This window comes from Plectropomus leopardus, chromosome 5, assembly GCF_008729295.1.
Source record: "Plectropomus leopardus isolate mb chromosome 5, YSFRI_Pleo_2.0, whole genome shotgun sequence".
NCBI classification, from domain to species: Eukaryota; Metazoa; Chordata; class Actinopteri; order Perciformes; family Serranidae; genus Plectropomus; species Plectropomus leopardus.
Window position 1 is genome coordinate 37,395,095 of NC_056467.1, and position 18,815 is coordinate 37,413,909.

General features: G+C 37.9%; 1 protein-coding gene across 1 annotated transcript; it reads left to right on the top strand.

Moving 5' to 3' along the window:
• Positions 1 to 1,867: 1,867 nt before the first annotated feature.
• Positions 1,868 to 6,014, top strand: LOC121943710 (leucine-rich repeat and fibronectin type-III domain-containing protein 5-like). The gene is made up of 2 exons (XM_042487300.1): positions 1,868 to 2,307; positions 4,026 to 6,014. Exons 1-2 carry the CDS (start codon positions 2,035 to 2,037, stop codon positions 4,974 to 4,976), a joined length of 1,224 nt encoding a protein of 407 aa, XP_042343234.1. The 5' UTR covers positions 1,868 to 2,034; the 3' UTR covers positions 4,977 to 6,014.
• The last annotated feature ends 12,801 nt before the right edge of the window (positions 6,015 to 18,815 follow it).

Consider the following 18,815-nt stretch of genomic DNA (forward strand, 5'->3'; position numbering starts at 1 on the left):
ATGGAGCTGCTCTTATCTGAGCTTGTAGGTGCCGCTGACATTCGCTCCTACTATTAACCTATCCACTTCAATGTCACTTTATATGTCCTGACACAGAAGTAATGGAATTGTATATGTGTGTGTGTGTGTGTATGTGTGTAAGAAAGACCAAGGTTCACCACCCTAGTGATGAAAACATCAAGAGAGGCAAAGCGGAGAACATTCACGGTCACCCAGCGCTCAGATGGTCCGATTAGTATTCATGGGGTCATATAGATGCTCACACACACACACACACACTCCCTTGCAGCCTTGTGCTGTTAGTCCACCGAGGGCGCACTAATGACCTACTGCTACAGTCATTGCCGAGCTCTTAATACTAACCATTAAACCTCCACCATGTCTCCTAACCTTCACTTAACTCGAGCTCAAAACCAAATGCTTAACCTGGCCAAAGCAGCCCTTTGCTGCTCTCAGAGCGCACAAGGCCGCGAGCTGTGAACTAGCCACCCTCTTTGCTTTTAATAAGGAATTTCATTAGCATTTTAATGAGCAAAGCCAGGGAAAGCTGACAAGCCCTTTAAGGGATACTGAAGGACAAATGTGCAAATCCTCCCGTCAATGTGACAAGTGTCCAGTGAAGAATTACAAACTTCACTCAAAGTGACAAAGCACCTATGTGTTTGTCGAAAAAAGAACATCCGGATTCAGTAATTAAGTCAAACTATTTCCAGTGTATGTTTGGTTGTGTAACCTAAAGACAAAACATTATCACTACTATGTAAAATATACAGCATATATTTGTACATAGCAGTCAAATGTCTGTGTGTTCCTGTGTTCACCATTGTTGTCCCTTTTTTTTTTTTAGCTGTATGTCTGTTTCTTTTTTTATACGTACATTGAGCGCTGGATTTGCACAATATCACAAGATCACGCAAGAATTACTGGATCATGAGATCTTGTAATTCTTCAAGCAATGCACTTGGGATTCAGTGTTAAACATGAACTTTTCTTCTAAATTACATTGTATATCAGTGTATTTTTCTTGGTCCAGTCTATTGATGGTAGACTGGGCCTCGACTGCCTGGCCATCCACAATCTTTAGGTCTCTGGGGTATAGCCTGTCAGCACAAAGTAAGTAACTATAATTCTTAAGGATTGGCCTCACACCCAAAAAGCCAAAGTCAATTAAGTGCCACAGAAGAAGTGCTCCAAACCCAAACAACCTCATATGCAACAAACATACAATAAAACAAGAAAATAAATTTACATGTAGCTAAAGTGAAAAAAAAAAGAAAAAAGAAAGAAAAACACACTGCCTAGCCGTCTTTGTGCATATTTACTAATTCAAAACAATTCTACTTTCCATGGTCTAATTCTAATGAGTTTTATCATTTTTAATATTGGGGTTTGGGGTAGGGTTAGGGTTAGACAGTGGACTTGAAATGGTGGTATGCACCTTTCACCTTTTCTTTTCCAGTCTGTCAGAAGACACACAGACAAAGAATACCCTTACTCTGACTGGTTGAGAAAATGTAGGAGTATATGTAGCTTACTTTTACATAAGCATGACCACATGTAATAAATAACGACAGTTTTTAGGTAGGTTGCCTTTCAATTGACTTTTTAACCGACTGATTCAATCATTTGTTTAATGCCCCTTTGCTTGCCTGTCACCATGGCTGGTAAATTGATTGAATTCACCTGCATTAAAACACTAAGGGTGTACTTATTTCCAACCCTGCTGTGGTAGAGACCAATCAGCATCCTGTGAGGATCTACTAACGGCTATGGGCAGGGTATGGGTGAATGTGATGACACAGAGAGTTTGTTTGTTCAAAGCAATAGCAGCCTCTAAAGAGGTTAATATGGTTTGAGGACATCCAGAGCTCAGTGATCTAACATAATTGGTCCAAGCAGGAATAAAGACCATCATGTTACCAGTGTATTTCCTAATTATTGTGCATTGCACCTCCTCAAAGTGGGTTTAGTTCTGTTGAAAGATTAAACATTTATTGCCTCCCCTTGCTCTCCAACCCTCTCCTCTGCCACAGAATGATCCCTCCATCTAGCAAGAACTTCCTGGTCAACAACCTGGCAGCAGGGACTCAGTACGACCTCTGCGTGCTGGCCATCTACGATGATGTCATCACCTCTCTGACAGCAACACGCGTGGTCGGCTGTGTGCAGTTCACCACCGAGTCAGAGTATATGAGGTGTCATTTTATGCAGTCTCAGTTCCTCGGCGGGACTATGATCATCATCATCGGAGGGATAATAGTGGCTTCGGTGCTCGTTTTCATCATCATCCTGATGATCCGGTACAAGGTGGGTCCCTGTCTGTCTCACTTAATCTACACTGTACAGAAATGAGAGGGAATAAGAGGAAATAGCTTTTTATTAAGCGGGAAGGTTGGCTTTATTTTCGTGATGGCCATATGGTCTACTGACTGACTGCAAAGCACTTACAACACATTTTTGACCATACAGTATAGCACGGCATGCTGCCAAATATATTTAAACATGACTATCATGTGTCATTGACTTTTGTATGGAAGTCCATTGCACAGGAAAAAAAAACAAAATCATGAAAAGTTTGGAATAATAAAAATATAAAAAGATACCGAAAATTAGGCAATGTCAAGAGATGAAATGTCTTTTATATTTAGAAATCCCTTTGCATTTTACCATGACTGCAAATTAATAGCATAAGGAGCTAAAGGTGCATTACAGTTAAGTTTTATGGTATGCTCCTTTACCACTGGGCGACTGGTAGCCCTGTAAGTCATTCTTGTTTGCCTCCAATATCATTTTGACTAATCATAAGTATTTTTTTTTTTGTTTGTTTGTTTTTGTTATTCGTGTTGTTTTCATATCAGTGATGGGCTCCCATAACCTCTAGTTACCTCATACTGTGGCTGGGTGATATGGAGAAAATCTAATACCAAAATATTTTTTGACCAAAGACCATGATATCAATATTACAATGATGTTACAGGGTTGACTGTTGATGCTTTCACAAAATATTTATGTACTGAAATTAGATAAATAACATCAGCAATCTTTATATAATGATTGTTGATAAAGGAAGAACAACCACTTCACTGTAATGCAGCTTTTAAAACCAGGAAAAGACATTGTTTATGATATTAGGATAATAAAAATCTAAAATGATATCTAGTCCAGTGTTATTATATAGCTATAGTATCAATATATTGCCCAGCCTGATCTCGTGGTAGAAGTTAAAAATGAACGTCATGTACACCTATGATTAGTGAAAGTAAGTTAAAGATCTGCAAACAGTGTAAATTTTAAAACACATTTTTTTACTAAATTAGATTTAAGGTAGAAATAAACATGTAATGGACTGTCCACAAGCGGACATCATGAATCAAAAGATACTAGACACGAGATGGTAGGGTCAGATAATATGAACAATATCAACACCAATTGCAACAGAACATGCATGTGTCCCTTTGTATCATTCTGTGTTCCCTTTCTAAATTCTGACTTTTTGGGGGGCTCCATGAACACAGCACAGATGGAGCCCTTTGTGAAAGTTTTTGTTCCCCCCCCAGCAGCAATTTGTGACTTGCAGGGTCTATAACTGACAGCAAGCTTTTAGACCCAGCAGAATGAATAGTTAAGTTTCACTTTCACAGCACATGATGTTCTGCTGCTCCATCTTTGCCCAGACATATGCTCTGCACTCCGAGAGTGTGGTGCAGTGCACAACCGAACAGATTTCAGCAGCACTCCTAATAAATGGTTCAGCTCCAAAAACAGAACATCTATTTTCTGCAGGATTAAGAAGGCTTTAGACAGATAAGGCTGAGGTTCATATTTTGTTGTTGTTGTTAGTTTTGTTTGTTTTGTTAATGTTTCCAAATCACCTAATGGGGCATTCTAACTTCCTTGGCTCAGGTCATGATTCAGACAAAAAATATGTTGTGACTTTTTGCATAGCTGAGCTGTATGTGAAAGCATTTGTGCATAAACATTTCAGTATGACAGGAAACCCGTTATTGCATCTGTGTTTTCCTCAGGTGTGTAACCCTGGTGAGGGGGGTAAAGGTGTTTCATTGTCGATGACCAACGTTCACTCACAGACCAACGGGCAGCAGTCCCAGGGATGCACTGTGACTCCCAGCTCCTCCAAACACGGCTCAATCGGATTAGACGACCTCTCAGGAGGCACAAAGAAGAGGAGCGCAGCAGGAGGAGCAGGGGGAGGAGGAGGGGGCAAGGATACGATGACTCAGTCGTCCGACTCATCCCTGCCCGACTGCTCCACGACCACGTCAGTTCTCAGCCAGCCTTGGGCAGCCAGGAGCCCAACAGCTGGAGCCGAGGAGCGGGAGAAAGCGGGTGAAGAGCGAGCTCAAGCTGGCGTCTCGTCGCCCACTGGCGCCACCGGCTCACTCACCAAGCCAAAGCGGAAGCCTGCTCCGAGTAAGCCAGGCTCGTCTTGCTCCAACGCCTCGGCTGCTCCCGAAAACCTCCCCTCCTCCTCCCCTCGCCCTCCTTCCTCCTCCTTCTCCACCGCCTCCTCCACTCTCCTCCCCTCCACACCTCTGGAGAATCTCAACACCAACCGCAACAACTCCACCTCCCTCAACCAAACCCCGCTTCCCTTCACCCATTCCCCTTTCTCCAGCCCTCTTGCCTCCCCGAGCCCCGTCCCCTCCATCCGATTTCGAGAGACGCCCATTCTTCGCAGGGCTCCCCGCGCCTCCACCTCTAGCTCCGCCAAGTACCAGACTCTCCCTGCGGAGGAGGTTGGAAGGAGCAGGGCGAGGAGGAGGTACTCGCTCAGTGAAGGAGGCTCAAAGACTCACTCCTCCAATCAGGGGGCAGGAGGAGCACCCAAAATAGGGCGCATATTGCGGAACAAAAGGAGCCAATCAATGAGCGGGATGCTGCTCCCGAAAGACGGGGACGGAGACTCGGACAAAGGGAGGTGCGATTCAGACTGGATCTTAGAAAGCACGGTTTGAACTGGAACCAGACCATGACATAAACTTTGGTTTATCCATTATTGTTTATCTTTTGTATGTGTGTGTGTGTGTGTGTTGGTTTGAATTTGTCTAGAGAGGTGTGTGAGTGAAGGTAAAGGTGTGTGTGTGTGTGTGTGTGAATGTTGCTGTTTAGGATGTGTGTTTTTGGTGTGTACAGTGTGTGTGTGTGTGTGTGTGTGTGTGTTCACGTTGGAACCTTTGTTTATAGCTGTGTGAGAGGTGTGCTTCTGGGTGTAAGCGTGAGCATAAGTTTTTCTTTTTCAGACTTTTTTTTATTATTATTTTCATATTTGTTTTCTCCACATTTCTTTGTATTCAGTTTACAGCTTTTTTCACTCTGACAGTTTCCTATCTGTTTTGCGGTTGGCGAGAGAGCAAACTCGCTTTGTCTCGTAGCGTCCTCAAGTTGTCTCGTTGGTTCCACTTTATAGCACAAAACAAAACAAGACAATGGGCTCGCCACGTCATTTCCCGATTCACGCTCACCTTATCTGACAATACCACGAAAAGGGAATTATTACAGGAAAAAAGAGGAATTTAAAAAAAAAATACAATACAAGAACTGCAAAGCACACCATTCTTACCTTCACACGCCCACAGGTAGTGTGTGTCCATACCACGGCAAGAGAACAGCAGTCGGTGCCTTCTTTTGCACTAACAGACCCTCTGACAGATGACATAACCGGATTTAGGACTCCACCATTACTCCCTGAACGAGGGATTAGGACGGAGGGGGACAGACAAAAGGAAGAGAAAGATTTCACACATAGCCTTTCTTACCTACTGAGGAGGACAGACGTTTCTTGACATACAGACAGACACAAACTGAGACGAAAAGCAACAACCAGATGAAGACTTTAATGGACCTCTTATGAAATTGATATTTTTTAAAGGGAAGAATAAAAAAAAAAAAGAACATAAAAACCCTGTGAGCTTTTCACTGACGTTGGTCACAAGGTCCCGGAAAGCTTCTGTACAGAAAAAGACAACATGTACTGTGTTGTTATGTTGTGTAAAATAAAAAGGGATAAAATGAAAATTGGAAATGTGAAGCGTGTTTTATGTACATATATACCAGAATTATACTTTTATTATACCGAGGAAATATTCTTTACTTGATCTTTGTATATTTAGCACGGGGGCGGGGGGCATTGCAGTTTCAGAAAATAAAAAAAAAATACATTTTCATGATAAAAACTCTGATATTCTCTGAGATTATAAGGTTATACTTTTGCAACACCAAAATCAGATATCCTCCAAGTTTAAGAAGTTATGCATTTGCAAGAAAAAATGCTGAAATTCCCTCAAATTAAAGACACAAATTTACCAGAAAAACAAAACTGTTTTTTTCTACTTTATTCTGAAAGGTAGTAATTTTGCAACGATAGTCATTATTGTCTTTTAATGCAGTTTACTATGAACTAGACAACCTAAACCATTAACATTTGTTTTAGGTTATAAATGTGATTGAACTGCTTTTCTTTTTTTAAATCTCATTAATTTTATGACTTTAATCTCAGAGAATGTCTTTTTTTGCAAATGTATTATATTGTAATCAAGTTTTTATTGTAAAGTTATTAGCTAATCTCAGAAATTCTGAGACTTTATAATGTCAGAGAAAATTCAAGGTTTTGTCTTTGAAATTTGAGGGGTTTTTATTACTGTAAAGTTAGAATATCATCTCATAAAAAAATATATATTTTTTAAGTTTTTATCTCTTAAACTGTACTCTGCTTAAGATTTTCTGAAATTTATGTTAAGTAGAGATTAAGTAGAGTTACTTAAACTCTACTTAACTTAAATTTCAGAAAATCTTAAGTAGAGTACAGTCTGGGGTTTGCAAATTCATGACTTCGGTCTAAGAGAATGATCAAGATTTTTAATTCTTATTATCGAGTTTTTATTTTATTTTGTAGAACTACTCTAATACGCAGTTTAGGATTGCTACTTTCTACCAGGAAAGACAATATTAACAGGTCACATTCAAGTCTCATCTTGCATCTATGTTTATGGCTTCAATTGTACCTCACATATTTGCATAATTTTAGGAAAGGAAAAATCCCCCACTGCAAATCAGAACAGAACAGACATGTGGTCCTTTTAATTAAAACAACTGAAGTTTCCCAATTTCTTTCATCTTTTTATAATTTGATGCATCAGTGTTCAGCTAGAAACCCTAGACCTGGAGCACACACACACACACACACACACACACACACACACACACACACACACACACACACACAGTCTGGCTGTTAATTTAGGGTAGAGAATCTCATTCCCAAACCTCCCACTCCTCCCTGACTGCAAACGCGTTTAGGAGAGTGTGACAGTTCAGAAAAAAAGTGTTCCCATGTGGCCTTGACAGCGTGCCAATGAGGAAGACTCATGGGATATGTTGTTCCTGAGTGCTTACAAAAATAATCATTGTTATTTCTTTGTTAAAAACGATGATATATTCAGACGTTAATATACAGAACAGAAGTAGAAAATGGACCTGTTGAGTAACACAGTCGTGCGAGTGAAACAGCAGCTGAACATTAGAGGGGGCAGGACTTGATCTTTCCATATGCTCTCACTCTCTCATACAACACTCTCGTCGAGTAACAGGCACTCTGTAACACAAGAGCTGCTACTCACTACGTTTAATGGAAACATGCTGTCGTGCATGTGTAATGTACAAGTCTCGAAAAAACAGAAAGGTGCATCAGTGGTGGAAAAAAGTACTTAGATCATTTTCTTAAGTAAAAGTACCAACAGTGTAGAAATACTCTGTTTCGAGTAAAAAATCCAGAATTCAAAATCATACTGAAGTTAAAGTACATAAGTACTAGAATCAAAATAAAGTGCCAAAAGTAAAACTACTCATTAGTGTTGCACTGATGTGTTGATGTGACGTTGCATCAATAATGCTTACATGATACACACACGACACACACATATATATAAAGAGAGAGAGAGAGAGCTGATGTCAGCTTGTATAAGAAGAAAATATATATACAAAGAAGAGGTGTCAAAGAGATCACCTCATGCAGCACTTTCCTGCAGTTTTTTGTATTTATTCCTTCTCCTTTGTGATAACTGATAATCAGCACTGTTAGTTCCGATTGGAGGTGTAACACATATGTCATAAATAATGATGGACAGGTTGAAACAGAGGTGTTATGTACCCATAATATTAAAGAGCAATACTGTAATTACTCACTCACGCTCCATGGAGGAACTGCCAAAATACAGACAGGAGAATAAAAAGCACATCACACTTTGTTTCAACCCTGTTTCACTTTTGTGATTGTTCAGGAAAAAATCTCGGCTCCCACTTGCTGACATGCATGTGGGTTACCATGGTTACAAAATTATGTTGCACGGGTATACAGATCTCGTCCTATCCCATGACCAGTGGATAGATTTAGTAGAAATTTTGCTCTTGCTGCAATCACATATGTGCCATCACAAAATCTTTTTTGGTTTTTCTGTTTTGCTTTAACACCATTAAAGAATGTACCAGCATCTCTGGCTGTACAGTCTGCACCACAGTTCCATTGACAGATTTCACACCAGCCAAAAAGAAATCTAACCAAATTGGCAAATGCAACAGAGTTTGTTTTGAGCTGTGAACAGCTGTGAAGACTCTTGTACTATCTTATACCAAGTCAAGGTTATTTATCAAGTACTAAGGGGCAACATCCCCTAATTTAAGAATGCCATTGTGTTTTCTCCATTGCTAAGGAAAGTCCAATATAACATGAGCTACTCTCTCAAAGTGAGAAACCAGAAAAGTCTCACGCTTATGATGTAATAGGGTAGAGAGTCTGTTGCTGCTCCATTGACAATGAAGAGAAGCCTGATTTTGAATGTTGGATTTCTTTTAAAGACCAAAATGTGTTTTATTTGATGTATTTTATTGTTGTGATCTCAGTTATGGAATAGAAAATGTACCTTTATTTAAAACATTCCCCTCTTCTTTTTCTTGACTTAGTTTATTGTTATATAGCAACCTGTGGGTTTTCTTCAGTTGTGTTTTTGTGTTTTCATTTGGACTGAGATTTCTATAGAACAGTGCTTGTGTGGACGGGAATTATTTAAAAACTTGTTTATAAAAGTACCTTTGAGCTTTTGCTGTTTTCTCGAGGCCTCACTGTCATCTATAATATATTTCCTAATTTATTGTCTGAGCAGCATCAGTCCTTATAATTTATGACATCACAAATTCAGTGAGTTTCAGTTATTCAGAGTTTCAGCACTCTTGGTTTGGGATTCTCAGGAGACTTTTTCATTCATTTCTTTTAGCGATATTTTTGGACTGACTTAGACCATAGGAATAAAATGTGAATTTTGAAAATGAGCATACTTCCCCTTTAAGATTTAATTTCTCTAAAATCCAAACTCCACCTTTAATATCTCCTTTGACCACAGCAATAAGAATGTGGTTACAGAGGCGACAGATACACATGCGTCGCATATCATAAACACCACAGTCTGCCATCAAAGACAGCACCTACAGTAATAAGGTGACCTTTGGGCCATAGCCAGTATGTGTGATGTCACTATCAGTTACCGTCAAAGCAGGAAATTGATTCACTTCGCAATTAAATCACTGAAAATTATTTGACATGAAACAGTTCTGGCAGCCAATTGCAAATGGATGTTCTCACTTCAATTATCAGACATTGCCATTTTAATGAAGTAAATTGAATTGACTGAACTGATGGAGAATCATTATTGACCTTTATGAGCATATTTGAATTTTTTTTTTTTTTTGGGGGGGGGTAGCAGTGGTGGTGGCAGGCCCCCACTGTTCAGCCTTTAGTTTAAATTATTAATAATGAAGTCGATAAAACTGACGTGTCTTATCCTGACAAAGTCATTTAATTAAAGAGAGTGAGATGCAAACTAGAATCCCTATGGGATTCAAACCAAAATTACCCCCGAGACTGCTCTCCTATCACATTCAGGTTCTCTCCTAGGTTTTAAATTACAATAGCGGATGACGCCAACAGACATCGGGTAAATATTTAAACTGGAACCGGAGTCGATGGAGAGCTATACGATAGGAGGAGAGGGGAAACAATTGTCCTTGTTTAATTTGTGTAAAAAGCACATTGTCTCTCCTATGTAGCCACAATCCTGTTTTAAAAAGTGTGTCAGTAATGTCCTGGTTTACGCCTCCTTCACTGACCTTCCAGTGTGTTTCTTAAGCTGTAAATGCTTATAGGTAAGAGGCTTTGGATGAGACTATCCCTCTCTATATCCTTCTTTCTCATTTTCTCTCCCTTTCAACCCCTCTCTCTTTCTCCCCCCTTCCTCTCAGTTTTTCTCCTACATCAATATTTTGTGGATTTAGCAGCATCTTTTGTATAATGAGTGATAGTTTGTGTAGGAGAAGCTTAAAGTAATAATCTGACATTTACACTGCATTTCAACTAATAAACACTCTGCCACATTCTGAATAAGGCGCAAAATTAATGAATTTAGTTTTTGTCGAGGACTCCAGAGTCACATGATGCATGACTGGGGAGCAGAAGCTGGCAGAGCGCTCTAATGGAGGCCACCGGATCAAGCCCCAGCAGAAGTTTGAGTCATCTGGTGGAAGCAGGTGGTGGGCGGCAGAGGTGCCTGAGAGACAAGATACTGAGACGGAGGAAAAATGGGGACTTTATTACGGGAATGAGAGAAACAGTTGGAGTGACTGACTTCATGAATGAGATGAGAGAGAACGTGAGAGAGGAGGATGGACCAGAGCAAAAAGGCCAAATTCCAGTTTTTAATGCCGCTAATTAAAGACTCTGCTACGTGATCCGGAATCATTTTAAAGAGTTAACAAACCCCTTAAACCTGAGAAATGTGTGTGAAGCCTGACATCTAATGGTGAGAAACGGGCCATCTGCTCTCGCCTGGTCTTTGGCTCCAACAGAAGTCACCATCTGTTGCAGAGTAAAGGCCCAGGCACACCAGCATTCAAAATGTTGAAAACAGTTATTTTTAATAGAAATGTTGCAATCAGTGATGCGTTCACAGAGGCGAAAATAAATCTGCATGATTTCTTCACCTTCACCTTCATGTAAGTTTACTCAAAATGTATTAATTTACTGTGTAGCAATGTTCACTTCTACTTAATTCGCCTCTGATGGAGTATAAACTCCCGGACAGTTATGAGAGGAATCAAAAAGACCTAATATATTAATATGTCCCCAAATAAGCAATGTAAACTTACTGTCCTAACTAAATAAAATTTAACACTTGTAGATTGGTCCAGAAATGAGTCCCAAAACCCAGAAATCAGTTAGCATTTTAGTACTCCCTTATCTCAAAGTCAGTGGGTTTCAGGTGCCTGAAATAAGTTCTGTTTTTTTTTTTCAGGATTAACATGGCATCATTTTAGTGGGAATTGTCATATATGTTATTTGTCTTTAGCCTAAGAGTAACTTTTTATTTCTGGTTATTGCATTTACATTTCAAAAAATCAAAAAAAGTCGTGTTCATTTGTAAAGATCTCGTTGCGCAAAATGTGTAAGTATCACACACTTTTGTCTGCCGCAGAGCTTATTTTCTGCAATGACCCAAAATCCAATGGTGAAGTTCCATAGGCAACAACAGAAAAGCTAACTCATGAGACTGCCTACAGAAAGAAAATGTCAAATGTCAGAAATTACATAAAGTAATGTGTTCAAAAACACTTTGAAAAAATCATAAAATAGCATGTCCAATAAGATGTCTTTGTATAGCGCTTAAAAAAGTGTCAAAAAAAGTGACAGTATCGTAAAATCAAAGTATCGTAGATTGTTCAACAATTGATGAAAACATCAAGTATAAGTCGTTCAGAAATTTATAAAAAACATCATCATAATATACTATGTCATTCAAAAATGTATAAAAACATTACAGTATAGTATGTCATTCAAAATGTATAAAAACATTATAGCATAGTATGTTGTTCAAAAATCTATTAAAATGTCATAGGACAATATGTCATTCAAAAATTGATAAAAACATCATGCTATAGTATATGTTTCAAAACATGACAAAAACGACATACTATAATATGTTGTTCAAAAATTGATGAAAACATCATACTATAGCATATCATTTAAAAATTGATAAAAACATCAGTCCAAACATCATCAAAAATCTATATCTCTATCTCTATCTCAGTTTTATACATTATAATATGGCAAAATGAGATAGAGATAGAGATATAGATTTTTGATGATGTTTGGACTGATGTTTTTATCAATTTTTAAATGATATGCTATAGTATGATGTTTTCATCAATTTTTGAACAACATATTATAGTATGTCGTTTTTGTCATGTTTTGAAACATATACTATAGCATGATGTTTTTATCAATTTTTGAATGACATATTGTCCTATGACATTTTAATAGATTTTTGAACAACATACTATGCTATAATGTTTTTATACATTTTGAATGACATACTATACTGTAATGTTTTTATACATTTTTGAATGACATAGTATATTATGATGTTTTTATAAATTTCTGAACGACTTATACTATTGATGTTTTCATCAATTGTTGAACAATCTACGATACTTTGATTTTACAATACTGTCACTTTTTTTGACACTTTTTTAAGCGCTATACAAAGACATCTTATTGGACATGCTATTTTATGATTTTTTCAAAGTGTTTTTGAACACATTACTTTATGTAATTTCTGACATTTGACATTTTCTTTCTGTAGGCAGTCTCATGAGTTAGCTTTTCTGTTGTTGCCTATGGAACTTCACCATTGGATTTTGGGTCATTGCAGAAAATAAGCTCTGCGGCAGACAAAAGTGTGTGATACTTACACATTTTGCGCAACGAGATCTTTACAAATGAACACGACTTTTTTTGATTTTTTGAAATGTAAATGCAATAACCAGAAATAAAAAGTTACTGTTAGGCTAAAGACAAATAACATATATGACAATTCCCACTAAAATGATGCCATGTTAATCCTGAAAAAAAAAAACAGAACTTATTTCAGGCACCTGAAACCCACTGACTTTGAGATAAGGGAGTACTAAAATGCTAACTGATTTTCTTGGTTTTGGGACTCATTTCTGGACCAATCTACAAGTGTTAAATTTTATTTAGTTAGGACAGTAAGTTTACATTGCTTATTTGGGGACATATTAATATATTAGGTCTTTTTGATTCCTCTCATAACTGTCCGGGAGTTTATACTCCATCAGAGGCGAATTAAGTAGAAGTGAACATTGCTACACAGTAAATTAATACATTTTGAGTAAACTTACATGAAGGTGAAGGTGAAGAAATCATGCAGATTTATTTTCGCCTCTGTGAACGCATCACTGATTGCAACATTTCTATTAAAAATAACTGTTTTCAACATTTTGAATGCTGGTGTGCCTGGGCCTTTACTCTGCAACAGATGGTGACTTCTGTTGGAGCCAAAGACCAGGCGAGAGCAGATGGCCCGTTTCTCACCATTAGATGTCAGGCTTCACACACATTTCTCAGGTTTAAGGGGTTTGTTAACTCTTTAAAATGATTCCGGATCACGTAGCAGAGTCTTTAATTAGCGGCATTAAAAACTGGAATTTGGCCTTTTTGCTCTGGTCCATCCTCCTCTCTCATGTTCTCTCTCATCTCATTCATGAAGTCAGTCACTCCAACTGTTTCTCTCATTCCCGTAATAAAGTCCCCATTTTTCCTCCGTCTCAGTATCTTGTCTCTCAGGCACCTCTGCCGCCCACCACCTGCTTCCACCAGATGACTCAAACTTCTGCTGGGGCTTGATCCGGTGGCCTCCATTAGAGCGCTCTGCCAGCTTCTGCTCCCCAGTCATGCATCATGTGACTCTGGAGTCCTCGACAAAAACTAAATTCATTAATTTTGCGCCTTATTCAGAATGTGGCAGAGTGTTTATTAGTTGAAATGCAGTGTAAATGTCAGATTATTACTTTAAGCTTCTCCTACACAAACTATCACTCATTATACAAAAGATGCTGCTAAATCCACAAAATATTGATGTAGGAGAAAAACTGAGAGGAAGGGGGGAGAAAGAGAGAGGGGTTGAAAGGAAGAGAAAATGAGAAAGAAGGATATAGAGAGGGATAGTCTCATCCAAAGCCTCTTACCTATAAGCATTTACAGCTTAAGAAACACACTGGAAGGTCAGTGAAGGAGGCGTAAACCAGGACATTACTGACACACTTTTTAAAACAGGATTGTGGCTACATAGGAGAGACAATGTGCTTTTTACACAAATTAAACAAGGACAATTGTTTCCCCTCTCCTCCTATCATATAGCTCTCCATCAACTCCGGTTCCAGTTTAAATATTTACCCGATGTCTGTTGGCGTCATCCGCTATTGTAATTTAAAACCTAGGAGAGAACCTGAATGTGATAGGAGAGCAGTCTTGGGGGTAATTTTGGTTTGAATCCCATAGGGATTCCAGTTTGCATCTCACTCTCTTTAATTAAATGACTTTGTCAGGATAAGACACGTCAGTTTTATCGACTTCATTATTAATAATTTAAACTAAAGGCTGAACAGTGGGGGCCTGCCACCACCACTGCTACCCCCCCCCAAAAAAAAAAAAAAATTCAAATATGCTCATAAAGGTCAATAATGATTCTCCATCAGTTCAGTCAATTCAATTTACTTCATTAAAATGGCAATGTCTGATAATTGAAGTGAGAACATCCATTTGCAATTGGCTGCCAGAACTGTTTCATGTCAAATAATTTTCAGTGATTTAATTGCGAAGTGAATCAATTTCCTGCTTTGACGGTAACTGATAGTGACATCACACATACTGGCTATGGCCCAAAGGTCACCTTATTACTGTAGGTGCTGTCTTTGATGGCAGACTGTGGTGTTTATGATATGCGACGCATGTGTATCTGTCGCCTCTGTAACCACATTCTTGTTGCTGTGGTCAAAGGAGATATTAAAGGTGGAGTTTGGATTTTAGAGAAATTAAATCTTAAAGGGGAAGTATGCTCATTTTCAAAATTCACATTTTATTCCTATGGTCTAAGTCAGTCCAAAAATATCGCTAAAAGAAATGAATGAAAAAGTCTCCTGAGAATCCCAAACCAAGAGTGCTGAAACTCTGAATAACTGAAACTCACTGAATTTGTGATGTCATAAATTATAAGGACTGATGCTGCTCAGACAATAAATTAGGAAATATATTATAGATGACAGTGAGGCCTCGAGAAAACAGCAAAAGCTCAAAGGTACTTTTATAAACAAGTTTTTAAATAATTCCCGTCCACACAAGCACTGTTCTATAGAAATCTCAGTCCAAATGAAAACACAAAAACACAACTGAAGAAAACCCACAGGTTGCTATATAACAATAAACTAAGTCAAGAAAAAGAAGAGGGGAATGTTTTAAAAAAAGGTACATTTTCTATTCCATAACTGAGATCACAACAATAAAATACATCAAATAAAACACATTTTGGTCTTTAAAAGAAATCCAACATTCAAAATCAGGCTCCTCTTCATTGTCAATGGAGCAGCAACAGACTCTCTACCCTATTACATCATAAGCGTGAGACTTTTCTGGTTTCTCGCTTTGAGAGAGTAGCTCATGTTATATTGGACTTTCCTTAGCAATGGAGAAAACACAATGGCATTCTTAAATTAGGGGATGTTGCCCCTTAGTACTTGATAAATAACCTTGACTTGGTATAAGATAGTACAAGAGTCTTCACAGCTGTTCACAGCTCAAAACAAACTCTGTTGCATTTGCCAATTTGGTTAGATTTCTTTTTGGCTGGTGTGAAATCTGTCAATGGAACTGTGGTGCAGACTGTACAGCCAGAGATGCCGGTACATTCTTTAATGGTGTTAAAGCAAAACAGAAAAACCAAAAAAGATTTTGTGATGGCACATATGTGATTGCAGCAAGAGCAAAATTTCTACTAAATCTATCCACTGGTCATGGGATAGGACGAGATCTGTATACCCATGCAACATAATTTTGTAACCATGGTAACCCACATGCATGTCAGCAAGTGGGAGCCGAGATTTTCCTGAACAATCACAAAAGTGAAACAGGGTTGAAACAAAGTGTGATGTGCTTTTTATTCTCCTGTCTGTATTTTGGCAGTTCCTCCATGGAGCGTGAGTGAGTAATTACAGTATTGCTCTTTAATATTATGGGTACATAACACCTCTGTTTCAACCTGTCCATCATTATTTATGACATATGTGTTACACCTCCAATCGGAACTAACAGTGCTGATTATCAGTTATCACAAAGGAGAAGGAATAAATACAAAAAACTGCAGGAAAGTGCTGCATGAGGTGATCTCTTTGACACCTCTTCTTTGTATATATATTTTCTTCTTATACAAGCTGACATCAGCTCTCTCTCTCTCTCTTTATATATATGTGTGTGTCGTGTGTGTATCATGTAAGCATTATTGATGCAACGTCACATCAACACATCAGTGCAACACTAATGAGTAGTTTTACTTTTGGCACTTTATTTTGATTCTAGTACTTATGTACTTTAACTTCAGTATGATTTTGAATTCTGGATTTTTTACTCGAAACAGAGTATTTCTACACTGTTGGTACTTTTACTTAAGAAAATGATCTAAGTACTTTTTTCCACCACTGATGCACCTTTCTGTTTTTCGAGACTTGTACATTACACATGCACGACAGCATGTTTCCATTAAACGTAGTGAGTAGCAGCTCTTGTGTTACAGAGTGCCTGTTACTCGACGAGAGTGTTGTATGAGAGAGTGAGAGCATATGGAAAGATCAAGTCCTGCCCCCTCTAATGTTCAGCTGCTGTTTCACTCGCACGACTGTGTTACTCAACAGGTCCATTTTCTACTTCTGTTCTGTATATTAACGTCTGAATATCTAACATATTTAACAAAGAAATAACAATGATTATTTTTGTAAGCACTCAGGAACAACATATCCCATGAGTCTTCCTCATTGGCACGCTGTCAAGGCCACATGGGAACACTTTTTTTCTGAACTGTCACACTCTCCTAAACGCGTTTGCAGTCAGGGAGGAGTGGGAGGTTTGGGAATGAGATTCTCTACCCTAAATTAACAGCCAGACTGTGTGTGTGTGTGTGTGTGTGTGTGTGTGTGTGTGTGTGTGTGTGTGTGTGTGTGTGGCTCCAGGTCTAGGGTTTCTAGCTGAACACTGATGCATCAAATTATAAAAAGATGAAAGAAATTGGGAAACTTCAGTTGTTTTAATTAAAAGGACCACATGTCTGTTCTGTTCTGATTTGCAGTGGGGGATTTTTCCTTTCCTAAAATTATGCAAATATGTGAGGTACAATTGAAGCCATAAACATAGATGCAAGATGAGACTTGAATGTGACCTGTTAATATTGTCTTTCCTGGTAGAAAGTAGCAATCCTAAACTGCGTATTAGAGTAGTTCTACAAAATAAAATAAAAACTTGATAATAAGAATTAAAAATCTTGATCATTCTCTTAGACCGAAGTCATGAATTTGCAAACCCCAGACTGTACTCTACTTAAGATTTTCTGAAATTTAAGTTAAGTAGAGTTTAAGTAACTCTACTTAATCTCTACTTAACATAAATTTCAGAAAATCTTAAGCAGAGTACAGTTTAAGAGATAAAAACTTAAAAAATATATATTTTTTTATGAGATGATATTCTAACTTTACAGTAATAAAAAACCCTCAAATTTCAAAGACAAAACCTTGAATTTTCTCTGACATTATAAAGTCTCAGAATTTCTGAGATTAGCTAATAACTTTACAATAAAAACTTGATTACAATATAATACATTTGCAAAAAAAGACATTCTCTGAGATTAAAGTCATAAAATTAATGAGATTTAAAAAAAGAAAAGCAATTCAATCACATTTATAACCTAAAACAAATGTTAATGGTTTAGGTTGTCTAGTTCATAGTAAACTGCATTAAAAGACAATAATGACTATCGTTGCAAAATTACTACCTTTCAGAATAAAGTAGAAAAAAACAGTTTTGTTTTTCTGGTAAATTTGTGTCTTTAATTTGAGGGAATTTCAGCATTTTTTCTTGCAAATGCATAACTTCTTAAACTTGGAGGATATCTGATTTTGGTGTTGCAAAAGTATAACCTTATAATCTCAGAGAATATCAGAGTTTTTATCATGAAAATGTATTTTTTTTTTATTTTCTGAAACTGCAATGCCCCCCGCCCCCGTGCTAAATATACAAAGATCAAGTAAAGAATATTTCCTCGGTATAATAAAAGTATAATTCTGGTATATATGTACATAAAACACGCTTCACATTTCCAATTTTCATTTTATCCCTTTTTATTTTACACAACATAACAACACAGTACATGTTGTCTTTTTCTGTACAGAAGCTTTCCGGGACCTTGTGACCAACGTCAGTGAAAAGCTCACAGGGTTTTTATGTTCTTTTTTTTTTTTATTCTTCCCTTTAAAAAATATCAATTTCATAAGAGGTCCATTAAAGTCTTCATCTGGTTGTTGCTTTTCGTCTCAGTTTGTGTCTGTCTGTATGTCAAGAAACGTCTGTCCTCCTCAGTAGGTAAGAAAGGCTATGTGTGAAATCTTTCTCTTCCTTTTGTCTGTCCCCCTCCGTCCTAATCCCTCGTTCAGGGAGTAATGGTGGAGTCCTAAATCCGGTTATGTCATCTGTCAGAGGGTCTGTTAGTGCAAAAGAAGGCACCGACTGCTGTTCTCTTGCCGTGGTATGGACACACACTACCTGTGGGCGTGTGAAGGTAAGAATGGTGTGCTTTGCAGTTCTTGTATTGTATTTTTTTTTTAAATTCCTCTTTTTTCCTGTAATAATTCCCTTT